The sequence below is a fragment of the Acipenser ruthenus genome, chromosome 21 (genome assembly GCF_902713425.1).
Source record: "Acipenser ruthenus chromosome 21, fAciRut3.2 maternal haplotype, whole genome shotgun sequence".
In the NCBI taxonomy this organism is placed as follows: Eukaryota; Metazoa; Chordata; class Actinopteri; order Acipenseriformes; family Acipenseridae; genus Acipenser; species Acipenser ruthenus.
In genome coordinates, this window is record NC_081209.1 from 20358634 (window position 1) to 20378148 (window position 19515).

At 38.8% G+C, this 19515-nt stretch overlaps 1 protein-coding gene across 10 annotated transcripts in view; it reads left to right on the forward strand.

The window, feature by feature from the left end:
- LOC117428103 (unconventional myosin-IXAa-like) overlaps positions 1-19515 on the forward strand; it is a 167117-nt gene that overhangs the window by 119079 nt on the left and 28523 nt on the right. For 8 of the 10 annotated variants that reach the window (XM_058994964.1, XM_058994969.1, XM_058994972.1 and 5 more), the window contains 11 exons: positions 2033-2174; positions 2705-2900; positions 6746-6865; positions 11145-11220; positions 12883-13023; positions 13930-13969; positions 14081-14203; positions 16765-16845; positions 16932-17042; positions 18313-18435; positions 18962-19111. In XM_058994964.1, the coding sequence (XP_058850947.1) occupies positions 2033-2174; positions 2705-2900; positions 6746-6865; positions 11145-11220; positions 12883-13023; positions 13930-13969; positions 14081-14203; positions 16765-16845; positions 16932-17042; positions 18313-18435; positions 18962-19111 (1303 nt within the window). The remainder of the gene's footprint in view (positions 1-2032; positions 2175-2704; positions 2901-6745; positions 6866-11144; positions 11221-12882; positions 13024-13929; positions 13970-14080; positions 14204-16764; positions 16846-16931; positions 17043-18312; positions 18436-18961; positions 19112-19515) is intronic. The other 2 variants (XM_058994970.1, XM_058994971.1) reach the window with 1 other exon arrangement.

The following is a 19515-nucleotide window of genomic DNA, read 5'->3' on the forward strand; positions in this document are numbered from 1 at the left end:
CTGTTCTGTGGTGACTTGTTATTTCCAGAGGGGCAGTATTTATGTGTTTTCAATTGAGGGCCTGAGTAGTTTTCGTTTTTAACCTTTTGAATCCACGTACACTGGCTGGTCTGAAATGTACAATAAAGAGGAAATGTGAATCAGTTTGTTCTGTTTAAGGAACACTTAAAACTAGTTTGCTTATATAATCAATAACGTACTGTTCAGAGTAAGTCATTACCTTGGTCAATTGATCCCATTTCCTTTTGTGCTCAGAATTTAGATTTTAGAATGGCAGGCTTTATGAAAGATTTAGTGCTCTTTTTTTTTTTTTTTTTTAATTAATTTTAATTAATAGTGAAACAGTGCATGCACACACTGGGTGTTTCACTAAAAAGGCATATTTATTTGGATGATTACTAGAAGTATGAGCAATCACATTGATGTCATCTTTAGTCTTGCACACCAGTGTGTATCATGCAAGAAATAATAAAAAAAGTTCAATAACTGACCTTATGTTGACACTGTTCTTAGCCTTCCTGTACTTTTTAAAATGAATTAAGTTTATTGTTAACAGTTTTAATTAATCTATAACTGTAAACACGCAATCATATGACTCTCAGTAGCACTGGAAGAAAATTGCAAGTGCTTGTATAGTACGCTTGGAAGAAGGCATATATGTAAAAATACCATTTTCATGATGTCAAAATAAACTTGGCTACGGATATTTCTCTGATACACACTAGAGGTACCAAAAAAGTCCAATGTAAATATAGTCTAGGTTTTTTGCTCTGAATTTTTTTTTTTTTAATCTTTAGAGCAACTTGGTACTGGTAAGAATTCTCACCAGAATTTTTATGACAAACTAAGATACAAAGTGATTCAAACAAGAAGAATACATTAGTTAAAATAACTGTGATTAAGATGAAGATAAATGACATGCAACTTTTAAATTGAGAAAGAGGCTGTTTATCTTTTGTCAAATCTCGTTGTTTTGGTGTAACACATCCATAATAAGTTTTATTTTCTTTGCGTGTTCACTCGCTTGGTACCTGTGTAGCAGACAAAGACCCAGAGCTACTGTATGTTTCTGTTTAGTACTACACAATTATTTCAGTCATGTTGTGGGATCGATCACCTTTATGTCTGTGTGCTACCTGCCAAGTTCACTTGTGTTTTGTTAATGTGTTTTCCTCAGTCGTTTTCTATTATTGTAGAGTTAACAGAACAGTAAACTATAGAAGCACCTTGTAAAAATTACACCAAAGAATTTCACTTTGCTGTCAAATTGGACATGATTGTGGGGCACTGCAAAAATAAGAGAGAGCAAAGGATGTTGCTGTATACTGTAACTCATGAAAGCTGGGGAATGTGATTTTTCAAGTACACCTTTAAGATATTATCACTGACGTATGCTGGAGCAGATTCAATCAGAAACACGTGCTCCCTCTACAAACGTTACTTTTTATGTCGACGTAGTTCAGCAGAAAGACCCACTACGATGCAGAAGGCCTTTACAAATAGATCCTATGAAATCACAGCTAGTGCAGAAGAACTTATTTTTTGTAACTGGAGAGCAGCTCCTGGCTATGAACTCATGAGCTGATTTTCAGTTCTAGTTGCCATCCATAGACATATCTAAGGTAGGCTAGGTAAGCCACAGTGTCTTTGTATTAGTAAGCGCCAGCATCATTAACTGTGCAAAACAGCATCATTAACTGTGCAAAAAATAACATTTGTTTAAGTTGAAATACATTTGAGTAAATGTACTTTAAATTCACGCTTGAAACAACCCCCAATGTATTCATATTAAACTGTGATACTCTGTGTAGGAATTGCACGGGCTTTCAGCCAAACAGTTCCAGAATCTTATACCAAGAGACGATACATATTAACTTGTATTAAAAAGCCATTGATTTATTTTATTCGCAGTTGCCGAAAAGAAATAGAAGCTAGTGTGAAAGAAACATATTGCCGGCCTCAGGCCACCTAAAGCTAATAATGTCTCTTATTTTATTTATTTGTCCCCCCCCCCCCTCCCCCCCCCCCTTAGTTTCCCACAAGCTTCGAACCAGACCCTCTTGGACAAGTTCAAGCGGCAGCATGAGGGAAACAGTTACATCGAGTTCCCTGCTGTTATGGAGCCAGCGTTTATCATCAGGCACTACGCCGGCAAGGTCAAATACGGAGTGAAGGTCAGTAGCTGCACCTTGATCTGTTCCAAGAAAGGCTTGATTAATAGGGGTGGATGTGGCGCAGCGAGCTTTGCCATGGTGTTTACCACTGAAGGCCTCGTTGAGAACTAGTGGTGGTCTCATCCAAAATCATAGTGAGCATTAGTCCATATAATGTAACAACCACTGCACAATCTTGGTACAACGTGTCAGTCTGTGCTTGAAAGAGGCCCAGGACTGAATGTCAAGGGGTGTTCCGGTCTTTTAGATGCACAATGTAGAAGACTAAATTAAACAGTACAGTGTTACACCTCTTTTATATTTACCTTTTATTATTAAAGTACATTTGTACATTTTAGGCCAGGCCTATGTCATGATCATTACTTTCGTAAACACCACGATGTTAGTGAATCACATGTGAAACCTGCTCCTATATATGTCTGAAAGTTACAGGTTGCTTGTCAAAGATACAAGGATCTGTCACTATAAGGAAAGGGCTTGTCTTCTTTTTCCTCCATTCCTAACCCGGTTCGCGCGTGCCGTCTGTGCAGGATTTCAGGGAGAAGAACACAGATCACATGAGGCCTGACATCATTGCCCTTCTGAAAAGCAGCAAGAACTCCTTCATCTGTGGCCTGATCGGGATTGATCCTGTGGCTACCTTCCGCTGGGCTGTGCTGCGCTCCTATTTCAGAGCAGTGGTGGGCTTCAGGGAGGCGGGCAAGCGATACGCTGAGAAGAAAACGGGTGAGTGAGGCCATAGCCTTCGCCCAGCACCCCGCTCACACACACACACGCACACACACACACACGTGTGCAGGTGGACACGCAAACATGCACGCAGCCACACGCAAATATACAGTGGAAGTCCACTCATTTCTGTGGGACGTACTCCAGACCTGCAGGCTCGTTCATTTTGTATCGTATTGTAACATATCATATATAGTAAGCTTTTTAATCCCCCTCAGAAGTGCCTTTTATTTCTTCACAGGGCAGAATACTATACACACCATAAAATAATACAAAGATGTTGCTGGTTCAGATAACATTGAGGTTCTTTCCTATTATATTCATTTCTGTGAGACAACTTGCAACCACTGGAAAAGATTTTGCATCACGTTCTTACCTTCATCTGTTTGGAGGGGGGCGGCTGCCTGAAGGAAATGAGATAAAATGTTCTGGAAGAAAATAATGAACACAAGAACGTTATGTAAAATCTTACAATTAAATTAGATACCGTAATAAGATACATGCGTACATACATCATTTCATCTACATTTGGGACAGTTGCTTTTAGACTACCAGCAAAACGCCAGTCTCCCAGGAGAGATTTCATTTCAGCAGCACGGTTATCTCCTGTAAGCAGCAGAAACGCTGCTGTACTCTTTAACCCCTCCCAGGGCAGTGTGTCTAAAGGAAGCAGTTGTAACCGGGCATCATCATGCTGTGGCGGCTGGCATTCTGTCTGTTGTGCTTCGTAGAGCCTCCCTGTGCATAGTGAGTGAGTGAGTGAGGCACTGAACAAACCCGGTCACTGGTCACTGCACACCCATGGAACAGCCACCTCAAATTCACAAGGCATCATTGTAATGCTACTTTATTTATTTAAAATCAATAGGAAATATACAGTACTCTGGCCCTAGTAGTTGTATGAAATACCACCTAGCACAAATGTGAATTTCTTCCACCCAATGGGGGGGAATATTAATGGTTACACTCTGGTGTGCCAGCTGTACTTGGAGATTAGATACGTCTGAGAATTTAGGCTGCATGCTGTACATCTGAGTTTAAGGTCACCAGGATAGGGTGACTGAAACAGAAAATGATACACAAAGTGATTCTAAACCACATCAGTTAAGATAACACTGATATTTCAGATCTGTACCTAGCTGCTCCTTTAACCAAGAGTAGACCAACACCCTTGTACCTAATCTCCAGACACCAATCAGAAGTTAACCTTCAACTCTAAATAAGCAATACGTGGCCTCTGTTGTTGGCAGGCCTTAAATGGAGAAATGATCTGCATGGACATAAAAAAGGTCCACGTTGTCTGTCGATTTTGTGTAAGAGTAGCGCTCCATTCCCTGGGTACCTGGCGCAGTGAATCAGTAACCAGCTGGTGTCTTGGACATGCTTATTGCCTGCAGTAATTGTAGTTTGTAGCTCCTGCGGCTTTGGCTCTGAGTAGATATCAATCTGTTCTCAACTCTTCTAACTCCTCAGTAGCGATCAGCAATATCTTCAACAAGTTTAGTCGTCAGTTACTCTGGAGAAAAAAGAACAAAAATGCATTTAGCTGAATTGGTTTTATAAGGGTCTGTCTTTATTTTTAAATACAGCTGGCCTATCAAAGGAACTTGATTTTTAGCATACATGCAACTCTTTATAGCATACAAGTGCTTTGACCTTGCATACTGGAATTAGTGAAGATCTTGGTTTAAGTGCTCCGAGTGTGTTTCTTTGTGCAGTAAAGGCGGTAGTGGAGGTCCCATTGCTCTGCCATTCCAGAGCAATTGGGGAAGAGTCGGGGACAATGCTGTGCTGTCACCAGCCCATGTTCCCAAGCTGATGTACATTCTGATATAATTGTGAGTAAGGGCGTAGCAGTCGTCCGCTCAATCATGCACCTCAAGCAATAGGGGTAGCAGTTTACCTCCAATGTGAAAGAAAGCTAACCTGAGAACCCTTTGTCTGATTAAACCAAAAACTTTTTTGTTTTTAAATGGTAACATGGAGTGAGCTATTCAAAGAAGAAATGTTAATTACAAGTATTGCTTCCACTTTAAAGTTGTATTGTTTGTACAGTGGTACATGTGATCTAAATCGCAGCGGATCTAAATACTGCCACTGTTTTAAATTATTAATGACATGCACTGTTGGACGTTTGATTTTCAATCCTTGGTTCTTTAATAAATATCTTCAATAATTATTTAAACTATGGCGGTATTTAGGTGATTGAGTGTTTTAAGTTATGGATGCAATTCTGTAAGTGTGATCATACGTTCCTTGCGCTATATCAGTTTTATTATGGATGGAGTAGATTTATTTAATGTTTCTGTGGATTTAGTTTCCTGCTTTTAGCTCAGCTGCTGCCAAGGGGAAAGAAAACATATTGGGAGAGGGGCTTCCTTTGCCCTGCCCTTTTGTCTATTTTTCAGTTTTATTATAAAGGATCAAGGAGACTATTTCATAGCCTGCTTACTCACTTACTTGCTATGTTTCCTGTTGGAGCACAGTCCTGCTTCCTAGGACTCCATAGAACAAAGCACAACTAGAATAGGAGGCCAGTGACACTGCGCCTACACACACGTATCATAAACATGTGCTGCTGGTTTCACAGACCCTGATTAGCACTAACTGTGGATAACCTAATGTTACTTTAGATAAGGTAGTGCAAGATTTGTGCCAAGTCTGTGAAACCAGCTGTTTTTTTTTTTTTTTTTTTTAATATGTAAAACATGATAATTTGAAGCTCATTATAAAATGAGGGTACTGGATACAATCGGCACACTCCTATCCTGACCTGAACACCCCTTTCCATTCAGTCCTGGGCCTCTGTCAAGCAGAGACTGCAAGTTCTTCTGAATTGTGCCTGTTGTACTTTTGCAAATTACACTAATGTCCATTGGGGTGTTAGGTTGAGACTACCAAATTCATTTCACATGCGCTGGACTCAAACCCGGGCCTCCAAAGGCTAGTGGATTGGTCTGCAGTGCCCCTAGACCCCAATATAGTAACTGTAAATGATAAAAGCACATGCGTAACAAACAATAGTATTTACAGGGCAGGTTTGATTTTAGTAACAAGTTTAGAATACAGTTATTGTACTTGGTGTTTTTATTGTAGAAACCACTGAAAACTATGTTTTGTAGATTATTTCCCCGGTTGCCAAATTTAAATAAAAGCAAAACAAAAATGTGATTCTTGACTCCAGAGACTTGAGGACCTTGCTTTACAGTAGCTGGCCAAACAGCTGTCAAGCAAAAATAGCTTTTGGTCAATAACATTGAAAATGAATCTGCCTTCTGTATATTCAATTACCAGTGCACTGAAATACAAAGCCTGCCCTCACAACTAGAAATGGGACACTCTTCTTAGCTGACATTGTTCTTCAGTCTGTTTGTTTTTTTGTTTTTGTATTAAGACTCCGTTTAGTTGATGTAACAGATTTTAACCATTTTGAAAGACATTGTGGTTTGGCTAATTTTAAAAAACGGAATGAAGGCAGAATTCTATTTTGAATGGTTTAACTATTTGCCGTAAGATATATTATAATTTCTTGGTCAAGAATTTGAATTACTTATCAAATAGTAAGGTTATAAATGTAAAAATGTGCATGGCATATGAAATACACTTTAAGGCCATATTATGGGTACTGTTGCTCTATACATTATAGATTCATATTAAAACCGAATCAGCTTAGTATGACAAAGCGTCATATATTTGCTGCAAATGTGACACTTTTTACATTTTCTAGACACCTGGCAGATAGTTCTCTAGTAGAGCTCTCTCCTATCCCTCTCCTATATAATCTTTCTCTTGTCTTCTCTCTCTTTTTTTTCTTATTTTATTTTTTTATTTTGCTTCCCAAGGGCATGATGATGCAGTACCGTGTGCGGTTTTGAAAAGTGTGGATAGTTTTAGCTTTCTGCATCACCCAGTCCATCAGAGAAGCTTAGAGATTCTGCAGAGATGCAAGGAGGAGAAGTACAGTAAGGCTGCAATCCTGCAATCCTCTCTCCTCACTACACTTACCCAGCCGGACATGGGAACCAACACCATTCGCACTGCCTGTCCTTTCAAATTCCCAGCTGAAGAAACTCAAATTAAAAGCAGTCTGCAAGGTTGATTTTAATTTGGATTACAATTTAAAAAGATAAATACAAATTGAAATACATAACAAAGTACTATGGACCACATAGTATAGTTGAATTAAATTGTATTATTTTAGCTCATCTAAAACATTTCCAAAGTGCTGTACCTACACGTATGAACCATTGCAGTTCGAATGCGCTTGTGTTTCTGATGTAGGAAGATGCTGCATATGTTTTTCCTTGGTTAAAATGCTGTTCTTATATTTGATTATATTTATGGCCATGCCTGAAGGATTAGCATTAATCTACCACAATTACTATGTAGGTTATAAATTCATCTGCCAGTATCCAGGTTCACTGTAGCCAGTGGCATGAATGCATAAAAGTATATTGATTTTAAATTTACATAGTACCACTGTGACGTAATAGAAAAGATTTTCTGCTTCATCCAATTGCTGTGGAATGGTCGATGTCTGCAAGTTGCCCATAATGGAAAATACTGGCCAAAAAAAAGAATACAATATATATATTTTTAAATACAAAAAGTCTTGGGAAAAAAAAAAAAAAAAAACACGAACGCAAGCCTGGGCACAGGAAATCCATTCAGCATCTTTTGACAAGCCAGGTGAATTGAAACTCTGCTGGTAAAGTGAATCCGAATGCAGTTGGTCTCCACTTCCATTCATGCGCTCCTATGTTTGTTACTCAATAACCCGTTCTGCATGAGAAGCGGGCTCCTCTGTCCGTTTTTTTTTTTTTTAATATATATATATATATGTATATATATAACTAATACTGGCCATTGATGCCAGCCTCTGCACAGTGTGTCTGGAAGCATGGACAGTAACACCACTCGGGCTGTGTCATGGAATGTACCACCACTGGATTAATTACTGAACCCAACGTCTAAACCCATCCTAGTACCCTTCTTCCATTGTGAGTGTGGAGGAGGTCTCCCTTGGCACAGGCTGGTATGCCCATTCCGATGGGTTTTACTCTGATCTGAGGTTACAGGTGAGGGGTTCACAGGACAGAGCACCTAATGGTAATGTATGGAGAGCTCAGTAGAGCCACCGGTGGTGTACACAGCCACCCCACCACTACCTCCACGTATCATTTTTGAATGTTCACAAACCCAAGTCAGCACTAATCTTGGACTACTCAATTATAACTTAGGTGGGGTAGTTCAAGAATAGAGCAAACCGGGGTCTATGAAACTCACTGTATTTTTTTTATGATTAACATACTGTAATGCACGGGTTCCCAAACTGGGGCCCGGGGGACCCCTGGGGAGCCACAGGATGGTTTCAGAGGGGCCATAACACATACACATTTATTTTTCTCCCAAATTACCCTGACAAAGCAGTGTTCCCCAGAAATGTATCATTTTGTTGTATAAATCATTTTTTTCCTCCAGGTTAAACATCTGCTATTGTTTCAATGTGTAAAAAACAAACTAAACAGTGTATTTTTATTTTATTTTAAGTGACACCACTAGCACAACAAGGTACAACCAATGCACTTGCATCAACATTTTATGTCCCTGCATTGTACTTTTCAGTGTATGACTATTTATAATAAATATTGCGCTAGTTGGTAAGGAATGAAGAGAACTTCCAGAAAATAGATTGTACTATTGAGAGAGTCCAGGATCATTTAGAATCAGCATACAGACATAACATATTATATAGTGACTATAAAGCAATACAGTCTAAACAAAAAACAGATCAAAATTCACTACAATAAAGTAGCTGTAACTAACACATTAATTCCAAAGATCTCTCCTGTCGTGCACCTCTCAAATGTGCATTTTAATAGAAACCTGTGTTTGTGTTGTATTTTCATTTTAAAACATGATGATCTGGTACTACACTTGGTTAAAGAAACTGTCTGGAAGTCTGTGACTGTTTCACTTCCTAGGCCATTTCACCTCCTTGTCAAAGCATGTCAGTCAATAGAGGAAGCAGCTGGTTGGTTAATGCCTGTAAAGAAGGCGTTGAAAGGGTGGACCAACTTCCAGGTGAAATAATCAAGGAAGTGCAATGCAATCTAAAAGCATGGCTTGCAAACAGAAGTATTTAACCAAGTGTAAATTAATACCAGATATCATGTTTTAAAATGAAGAAAAGCATTGCTATGTAACTGCACATTGGAGACTCAAAAGTATATTCTGTAAGTGCAATAGATTTGTGGGATTCTTGGTTATAGCCGCTTGAATTGGATTGTAATGTGCAAATAATAGTGAGTACAGAATGATGTGCACTGATAAAAGGTTGATTATGTACTCTTTTGTCATGACTAAAAAAGAAGCGCTAAATTCAATCTGGATTACTGAAGTCGGTGTATGAGGGATGTAAGTAAATGAGCAGGGATAATTGCACATGAAATGCTCCCTTTCTATTCCTTCAATAATTTCTAATATTGCGAGAGCTTTTACAGATTTTGGTTGTATATATGTAAAGTGGCTTGCACATGATGTCCTTTGTTTGCCTTTGAGTTGCAAACTGCTTTGCTTTGATTTGGAAATTTGATCACAATAATAAATCACTTTGCTGAAGGAATAGCTGTTTGGCTTACATCTCGTCACTTTTAAAACTCCAGACTTGGCAAATCAAATTTTGAGTGTGTTCCAATAATTCAAAACAGTGCTGCAGTGCTGTAATTACAGTGATTTATAAAATATTTCCGCAATTAAGAAAGCTAAATTGTCTTGATGCCGTTCTCATGAAATCACACCCAAATGATCAGTCAAGCAGTGTGGCACTTGTTAACTAATTCTGATACAGGCCACATTGCTGGGAAATTGGTGCAGTACATTCATTCGTGATTTAAAATGATTAAAAAAGCGAATTTCTGGCCTGGAATTGGGATCCCTCCATACTAACCGAAGTCTGTGATATTCTAAAGAGAGAGAGAGAGAGGGGAGGGGAGAGGAATATATCTTTAAACCTCCTGTCTATTGATTTAAATTCACCCCTTAGACTTGAATCAGGATTTTGGGGAAAAACAAAAAAAAGTATTTGATTTGTCCTGTACCCCACCTAAGAAGGTAGATTTAATGAGATCATTTTTTAGAATTGGGGAAACGCCCTGGATTTCATCAACCATCTATTTGTAGTGGCAACCATGGAAAGGTGGTTCATGCAATCACGAACAATTCCCCAGTGCAGAAAAATAATATTATATAAGCCAGCTGTGGATGGTCAAATCGACCCCTAAGCCTGGAAAGTACCAAAGAGAAACTTGGTATGGGCCTGACATTCCATGAATAATATATTCCTTTTATTGTTTAGATTGACTTTTCATTACTTTGAAAGTACATCTAGTAAACTAGATTATAACTATTAATTACCCCCTGGATGTAAGAAATACCACATCGAATTGTGTGTCATTTCTTAGTGTCACTGGGTTAGGTCACACTCCAGTGTACCAGGTGCATTTCAGGTTAGTCACCAGGTAGTGATGGCTGCAATAGAAAATAATACAAAGTCAATCTACACAATAAGAAGAATACTGTACGTATGCAGTATTTCACACCCATGGCAACTTGCTGAAGTGAATCTCTGGTTTGATGAAGATGGGTCTTGATTTCGTCTTGGTGTCTGCTCCTGTGGTATTTACAAATGTTTTCATTAATGATTGAGCGTAATGTCTTTTAAAACATGAAATCATCAGGAAAGGAGATGGGGTTCGTAAAACAACTTCAGAATAGCCCTATAAGCTGCCATGCTGGTCATTGCTTGGATATTTAGCAGTAAGAACTAAACATGTTATTGGAATTTGTAGAGAGTATGGAGGAATCCTCTCCGGGACGAGACTGGATTACATTAACACAACTATTTGCCTTTTTGTTTTGCCTGCTCAGTTGGTGTTTATTTGTGTGTGTGTGTTTTTTGTCTTTCTTTCTCACAGTCTCATCAATAAAATCTGAGATATTAGCGAATGCCAGTTGTTGTTGCTGTTTCCCCAAAATTGGATAATAATGCGTTTTACTCATTTGAAAGTCTCAAGGCAAAATCTGGCCACCAGTTGAGTAACCAAAATGAACCATGTGTAAAATTTAAACCAAATAAAAATGTTTTGGTATACAGATTACATGACTGGCATTCCTGCTTACGAAGGGATGGCGTATTGCATTCCCGTGTTCCATGCTCTAACCACTTTGCTTTCTCATTAGGTATAACACGGAAAAGTCCCAGAACACCTCTGTCAGACTTGCAGGGTGCTAATACCATCAATGAGAAGACACAGCGGTAAGCTAACTCTACTGTGATAACATTGATTTCCACGGCTTCACTTTACATGTTATGGTTGTGTTGACCAACTACTGTTTAAAATTGTAAATGGACAATTAATCGGTATCAATGCGAATACCTCACGAGTATAGTGATGTACAATATGGGTGGGTGTGATGTGTTGTGACATAGTTGGGGTTTCTGCTGCGATGGCATCAACTCGCCACTCTTACAAGACTGCTTTTGTTTGGTAAAGCCATTGTGTTAAAAAGCTGGTTAATGTGATTTTGTTAGCACGTTTTTTCTTGGCTACGAAGTGACCACTAAGCCCTTGGCAGCTGCTTCCTGTATGATGTCAGACATCAGAGATGCATTCATAAGGAACCCAGGGGCAAATAAATATTCAAGCACTACAGTCACTTAAACCTACTATAAATGTGTCCCTTGCAGCGCTGCAGTGTCAGTTAGAGGCAGGCTTAGCTGGGTTTAAATGGCTTGTCATAAAAAAGGATTACATGCTGTATAATAAAAAATAAAAAAAATGCATCATTAAAAAATATGTTGCTTAAGAGCAGATAAAGTTGCTTATTTTTTGGCACACAATTCGTTCAGTGCAGGTGTCTCAAACGGCCACTCGCAAACCCACAGGGCACTTAATACAGGATTAATTTGTACATATCGGGACAGTATCAATCCGAGATATATTCACTTCCAATGGGCTTTTGTTTAATAGCACACAGTGCGATCAGAGGCTAAAGTATTGCATCTGCACTGTAGTTGTAACCAAGAAGGGCCACACTGGTCAAATGTTCATAAACTTTAAACACCCAACCTTAAATTGTTATGCCTTCTTCAGTGTGAGTAAATTGCACAAATAAACAGGAACGTCGCTTTTAATGCACACCCATGTGAAAAACACTTTCTTTCATACAAGCAACAGTTTTAAACATGCCATTACTCCAATTCTATCACGGTAAATATGTTTTTCATTGTTAAGAAGGCCTGGCGTCCGGTTAAGAAAAACACACTGGACTCTGCAGGAATTCAGTTCTGTCTCCACCTTTTTTGTAGACTGTAAAGACTGACATCAGTTTTTGTTGGTTATGGTCTTTTCTGGCAGTTAGCGCAAAGTGTGTGTGACGTTATATTTATAGGTATTGATATAGGGAGGCCCTAGGAACAGGCCTGCTAGTTTCCAGGAAGGGCCTTCTGCCCATGCTGTGCTGGGGGAGTGATGACATTTACATCTGCTCTCATATGCTGTGTTAGAATGTGTCAGGACTTTGACTCATTTATTGTAATAGCATTCATAGCATTTTTGAACGGTAAAGTATGCCATTATGGGCACCCAAATATAGTTATTATTTTGTCTTAAATCAATGTAGAATTGTGAAATTTAGGACCTACCGTACTTGTGGAACTGTGTTCAGGGTATCAGAGTAGCTCGTTGGGACCTACTTTTGCACAAGTCCAGGTCTCTGCTTGCTAAAGGGTATAGTTTTATATAAACCCTTTGAAAGGTATCAAGTTAGAACTTTCATGCAATACAACATACAAAAATACAAAAGGAAAACATGAGTGTATGCACTTCAGACAACATGTGTCCGTATTTATTTTAGGGCTGGAACATCTTGTTCAGCACACAGAGCAGTGACCCCGAATCTTGCGTTTCCCTTTCAGGGACTCCTTGAGCCTGGGCTGGAACGGGCGCAGCGTTAGGCAGGGCAGGCTGTCCTCCTCCGGGTCCTTGCTGGAAGAGGACGGCATCTTCATGAACTCCACCAGCAGCAAGCTGCTGGAACGGGCGCATGGTATCCTCATGTAGGTATTGAACATCTGGACCCGGGCGAGGGGGGCTTCACTCCATGGTGGTAGCTCTTATTTCCTGATATTTCAGTCGTGATACCAGATAAAATAAACACTCATGTTACACGTGTAGGGTCCTCATAATGTGTACTACGTAATGCTAGGGGTGACTGAAGGACATGTTCAGTACATAACATTTTGAACCCTAGTGCCTATATACTTTTGAAAGTGTTGCAGTGCAAAAATCATACCATTTAAAATCTAAAAGAAAAATGACTTAATGTTAGTTAGTTACTACTCTGGTAAATGCATGTAGAGGTGTTTAAATATTATTCTGTGTTATTTTTAGTTTTACAAAACAGAGGTGTAGTCTTGGCACTAGAGCTGGTACATCCACATTTTATGTTCAGTCGAGTCATTAAATAACTGGAATGATGTGTACTCCCTGCCAGATCCCATTCAACTTTGGCTGGTTGCAGTCTAGGTGGTTTTGTTAATGAAAGACATGCTTTAACCGCTAATAAAGTGCATTACAAAACAGACATTTGATCTGTTACGGTTTGCAGTTTAGAGACATAGATATTTTGTATAGATAACTATGGGAGATACTTTATTATATAACAACACATGTTGAGAGATCAAACATCTTATAACCACTGTTGAATGATTATTTTTATTTTTTTGTTATCAGATTTCATTTTATTGTCTATTGTGTATTTGTTCAAAACCAATGACAGAATAACCAGGCCAATTTCACTGTTCCAAATTACACCACTTGGCTAAACGGCTGCGATGCCTGGTTTAGGTTAACCTCTTATTTTCTGTACATTGTACTCCTCATTCGTGGAATAACTACAGTAATTCAAAGTGTGTTTTCTGTACCCTTTAATGATTTTTTTTTTTTTTTTTACTTTTCCACAGGCGGAACAAACACTTCAAGTTAAAGCCAAGCCTTCCAAAGGTAAGACAAACTAAAAAGAGGGAGTGTTTTTAACTAGTGGAGGGGAGTGGGGAGGCAAGTCTCCAGCATTTTTATTATTCGTATTAATGCAATAAAACTGTTCTCTTTCAGCACTTGCTGGATGTGAAATCCCTGAAGTATCTCACAAGCCTGACACTCCAAGACCGCATCACTAAATCTCTGCTCCACTTGCACAAGAAGAAGAAAACGCCCAGTATAAGCGCTCAGTTTCAGGTGAGAAGTATTCTTTAAGCACAGGGTTTCAATTGCTTTTTTTTCCTGTTACATTGCTACTGATGAGAAATGAAGCTGCTGCATTGACAGCACAGAACACCCAAAGCTGTCTGTTTAGTTGCTGCAGCACTGCCAGTCACATTGCAGCAGACGATGCTTGAAAAAAGGGTTCCAGGGTAGGCGCTGTGTGCAAGCAAAAAGAAAAGATGCATAACTCCTGATGAGAATGTGTCTGAAGCTGGTAAAAATGCCCATTCTGATGACCTATTTTTTTCTCTCCATGCGGTGAGCGACCTAAACAAATAACATGAGTATCATTATACAGCAACGAATCACTGGAAGGATTCCTGGAAAGATAGAGGCCAGATCAACCAATTAAAGCCTTGAACATTAGCTGCAGATGTGCGCGGATAGTGGGGATAGTTTTGTAAGGTTGACAAGTTAGAGGAGGTCACACATTTGATTCCAGCTAGGAGGTTTATCTTTAGGTTTCCCACACATCTTTTCTACTCTCTGGTCAGTGTTTTAAATATATATATATATTATTCCCTCTGTTGGGCAGTAAAAATAGTTTTGCAAGGTTTTACAGGAGGCAGTTTTATTTACCCTGCTACCATTCTTCTACTGTCCACAGTCCCAGGACACTTTATACAAATGCCCTTCAATGCCAGTGCTGAACGTGATCTTAAACCCAGCTGTCTTGTTGGTTATTAAGAAGAGTGTGTGCCGATTTTTATGCTGCCATCTTTATATCAGAATGACCAAAATGTACCTCCTTGTTTTTCTTGGAGAGATTTTAATTTGAAAGCCCTCCAAAGACATAAAAGTATGATGTCATGTCTGTACTCCTTAATTAAAATGGATATAGCCCTCCCTAAAAAAAATGTACATGTTGAAATAATTTGTGAACAAATTTTATTGCAATAACATCAAGAATAACACCTTAGTCAAATTATTATTGTTATTATTATAATTATTATTATTATTATTATTATTATTATTATTATTATTATTATTATGATAGGTGTTTTCTGTGTGAAAGATTGTTCATGTCATTCATCAGAAGTAATTTTGCCTTTGTCACGTATCTTCTCCAAACCTTCTTACATAGACCTTTAAGTTTGCATTTGTGTATAATGTGATTAATTGTTCATTTTATAAGGTCATCTGTATGCGTGTGCACTGGTTGTCAATCAGTGTCTTATAGAAATTTTAAGGAAGTCTGTTATTTTTTTGCCCCGTACATACTGTACATACATACATACATACATACAGTACATACATACATGGCCAGTGAGTTCTAATTTCCACCAAGTCTTAATATATAATAAACAGATTTATAGTCTGTGAAATGAATACATAACTGTGATGACTTCATTCTATTGAGTAAACCGCACATCCTGTGTGTGTTTGTTTTCATCTTCTGAGTGCGAAAGTGAATTTTTAGCAACCACAATAGCTATACGCCCTCCTGGAATCCATTGTTCTCATAACGGGAGAAATGAAGTTCAGGTTGTGTTTTATGAAGTTGAGTTAGTGAATTATTCCCTGTGGAGATACTGGAGACGTGATGCAATTATTCATCATTATGAATCTATTCTCTCCCTATTGGAATTAAACGCTTTCCAGCTAATGCAGCCCAGGGCTGTAGAAATTAGGGTTGCTAATAGTTGAGCTATTAAATGTCTGAACATTTAGAATATTTTCCTAAATGTGTAACCATTCTCCATGTCTGGTAAAGATGTCAGTTGTCATTTTCATTAAATAATATGTGTATAGTGTAATGTCATTTATTTTTTCTAATAAATATTTTGTCTTTTGCACATACACAGAAAGGCTAATTGTACTTGGGATTTCTTTAAGTTTAATGGACAACGGAAACTAATTTAACAAACCTTTGTTATTGTACCAAATCAATGTTTTGATGTTACATGTTTAAAAATGACTGCAGTAAAACAGGTGGCCTTAAATGTAGTACAAATGCAGTCTCATACACAATAATGTTTGAGGGGGAAACAAACGTGGGACTTCACCTGATGGTATTCTGATACAGATATTCTCAATATGTCGATGTTTAAACATTTAGGAATTTTAACATCCCTAGTATGAATCAGTTTGGTCTGCAACCCAGGCCTGTGCTGAACTGGTTATAGTAACCCTTTTTTTGATCCCTTCGTGGTTGCATGGATCTCTCCAGCAACCCTGCACACTTGGGTTATACTGCAAATTCAACAAGGTAGTTCTAAAAAAAAGAATACTGGGTACAGGTAGACCTCTTCATGCCTGCTGTATTTCATAAGCAATAAAAATATGTATACCTTATTAGCTGTTGAGTGATTTAAAGACATTACAAATAAAGGAACTGTTCCAAAATAACATTTGGAAACACAGATCAACAAAAAACAGACTGGGTTTAATACCTATGCATACAGTATTTTTAGATGTTATTCCCCCCCCCCCAGAAAAAGTGGAACTAAAAAGTATAAATCTGAATTGAATCAAAAATCCCATCAATAGAATGCATTATCTAATATAATGTTGCGTTTTTTTTTTTTTTTAAGGCTTCCCTCAACAAGTTGATGGAAACACTGGGACAGGCGGAGCCCTACTTTGTCAAGTGCATCCGCTCGAACGCAGAAAAGGTAAGGGAGTCCTTGCTGAGTTATTGTTAATACTGCACAGACAGTTTCAGTGTGCATTTCTGAAAGCCCTGGTCTTGCCTTTGCAGCTCCCCCTGCGTTTCAGCGACACCTTGGTGCTGAGACAGCTGCGTTACACAGGTATGCTGGAGACTGTCAGGATACGACAGTCAGGATACAGCATCAAGTACACCTTCCAGGTTAGAGACACAGTTTCTGCACAATCACTTAAATTTTTTGATTTGGTCTTCAGGGGTATCAGAATTGACAGTAGATCACAGTGATCTATACGCATGAGGCTTTGGCAAGTGATGCTAAGATCTTGGGAACTATTTTAAGGTTATGAAGAAATGGGCATTAATTCTAAAAGATCTACCGTAATGTATTTGGCAGACAATATGTATTGTCATTGTTTGCATGTACATGTAAAAGGAAAGAAGGCATTAAATTGTGTATTTTAAAAAATACACTTGGACGTACACTAAACATAATAGGAGAGTCATTTCACCTGCCCACTGCATTGTATTAAGGCAGCGTTGTATTAAGTTTAGTAGACCCATTTTTGTGATGTGTGCAAGAAATACATTACATTACAACTGTGACATATATAGCACCTTTCACATAATGAAAGATCTCAAGATGCTTTACAAAGGCAAAACATCTGCAATAAGAAACAATGAGACTTAAGGGTGATCTTGTGAACATCATCCCTAGAATAGAGGCACCTTATTGCTGTCAGTGAACCCCAGATAACTCGGAAAGCACAGCATCTCTTTTTCCACACTACTCATGCAGCAGTTGAGAGTATCTGGATGCAGGGTAGAAGGCCTGGCCTTTCTGGTGAGCTCATTGTCTAAGCTTGGCCTTCTGTTAGTAGAAACAACAGCATGTGTTGCTGTTTGTTTCGTGTTTGTGCGGTGATGTCAGGGTGCTGTAATTGTCAGAGATATCAACAACTCAACACAGATATAAATAAAGGTATTTAGAAAGAGCATGTTTTGTTTTTGTTAGGTTCTTTCAACAGGGATATTCTGGGCTTGTTGGCCTCTTTACACTGATGGGGAAAAAGTACCATAAAGGCCCCCGAGTGGTAGGAAACGGTATTCAAAGACTTCCACCAAATCTTTGTGTTCTTTTGTTCTTGTTTTTTTTTTTTGGGAATATATTAATTCCACTAGGGGCAGTGTGTTTCAGGAGTACAGGTTACAGGCTGGACAACAGTGTACCTGATACACAAAGAATATTACAGTGCATTAGTTAAGATAATTCTGATAATTCACACCCATGTCAAGTTTTAATATGGAAACAGTACAGGGGCATGTCGCACTCGGCACTTCAAATGCGAATTGGTTTTTCTACAGCAATCCTTCAAGTTCACAATTATACAGCATCATTTTTTTTTGCAGTTGTCTGTTGCATGGAAAGGAATGGCTGCCTCAGTATCATTATTTTTTTGTCTTTCGTTGGCAGGATTTTGTTGACCATTTCCATGTCCTGTTACCTGATGGCACTGGCGCTTCTCAACACAGCATTCGAGAATACCTGAGCCAGGTGGACCTCAACCCAGACAGCTTCCAAGTGGGGAACACCATGGTATGCACATTGCAGCACTGCCTTTCTTAACTTACTGTTACATCGAGTAATAACAGATTTGATTTCTTACAATATGTGGGTTATTCTACCAATAGCAATATACAGTTGGTCCAAGTTAGTACCGCAGCAACATATGTTGAGATGTTGGTGGATGGAGTAGGTCCAGATTAGTTTAACACAAATACTGAGTCATTCCCACAGCATGACACTACAGGGATGGAAGTAAGACTTTGTATAGCATACAAGACTTTGTATTTTAAGTTCTGGTTGATGGAGCGTATCCATTAAATAAAAAAAAAAAAAAAAAAAAAAAAAAAAAAAACAGTACAACATCATAATAGACAACGCTGAGATATGGTATATGGAATAGGTTAGAATTATAGCACAGGTGGTCTCAAATTGACCGCCCAGCGGAATCTCCGCACAATGCCTACAGAAGTGTACTTGGATTGAATTCTAAGCTGGAAGCCGTTATCTTTGACATCTGGTGTGATCTGCTGTGATGCAATGTGTGTGTGTGTCCCAGGTGTTCATGAGGGAGGTGGAGAGGCAGAGACTGCAGGACCTGCTGCACCAGGAGGTGCTGAGACGCATCATCGTCCTGCAGCGCTGGTTCAGAACCCTGCTGGAGAGGAAGCACTTTCTCAGCATGAAGCAGGCTGCTACTGCTATACAGGTGTGTGTGTATGCGCGCCCTGCCCTGCTTGAACAACTACAATCTGGTAACAATCCTCTGCTCTCACCCAGCGCAACATTTGTGTGTGAAGCTTGGTCTAGACCACAAAAAGATCTCTCGTCAAGTATAGATGTCCGTTTTCTAGGGTCAAAATGAACTTGAATTGTCCGTCCTGAATGTCACACTGTATAGTGAACACCTTTTAATTTTCCCCGAATCTTCCTATTAGATTGCATTTGGGTATAATCCGAAACACTGTTGATTTTATAGATTCATGTAGTCCCAAGATTATAAGTACCCTCCATGTATGTGTGTGTGTGTGTGTGTGTGTGTGCACTATCTGGTATTATAATGATGCCTATCGCCCACTGTCTCTAGTGTGGGGAGAAGAACCTACTTGCTTC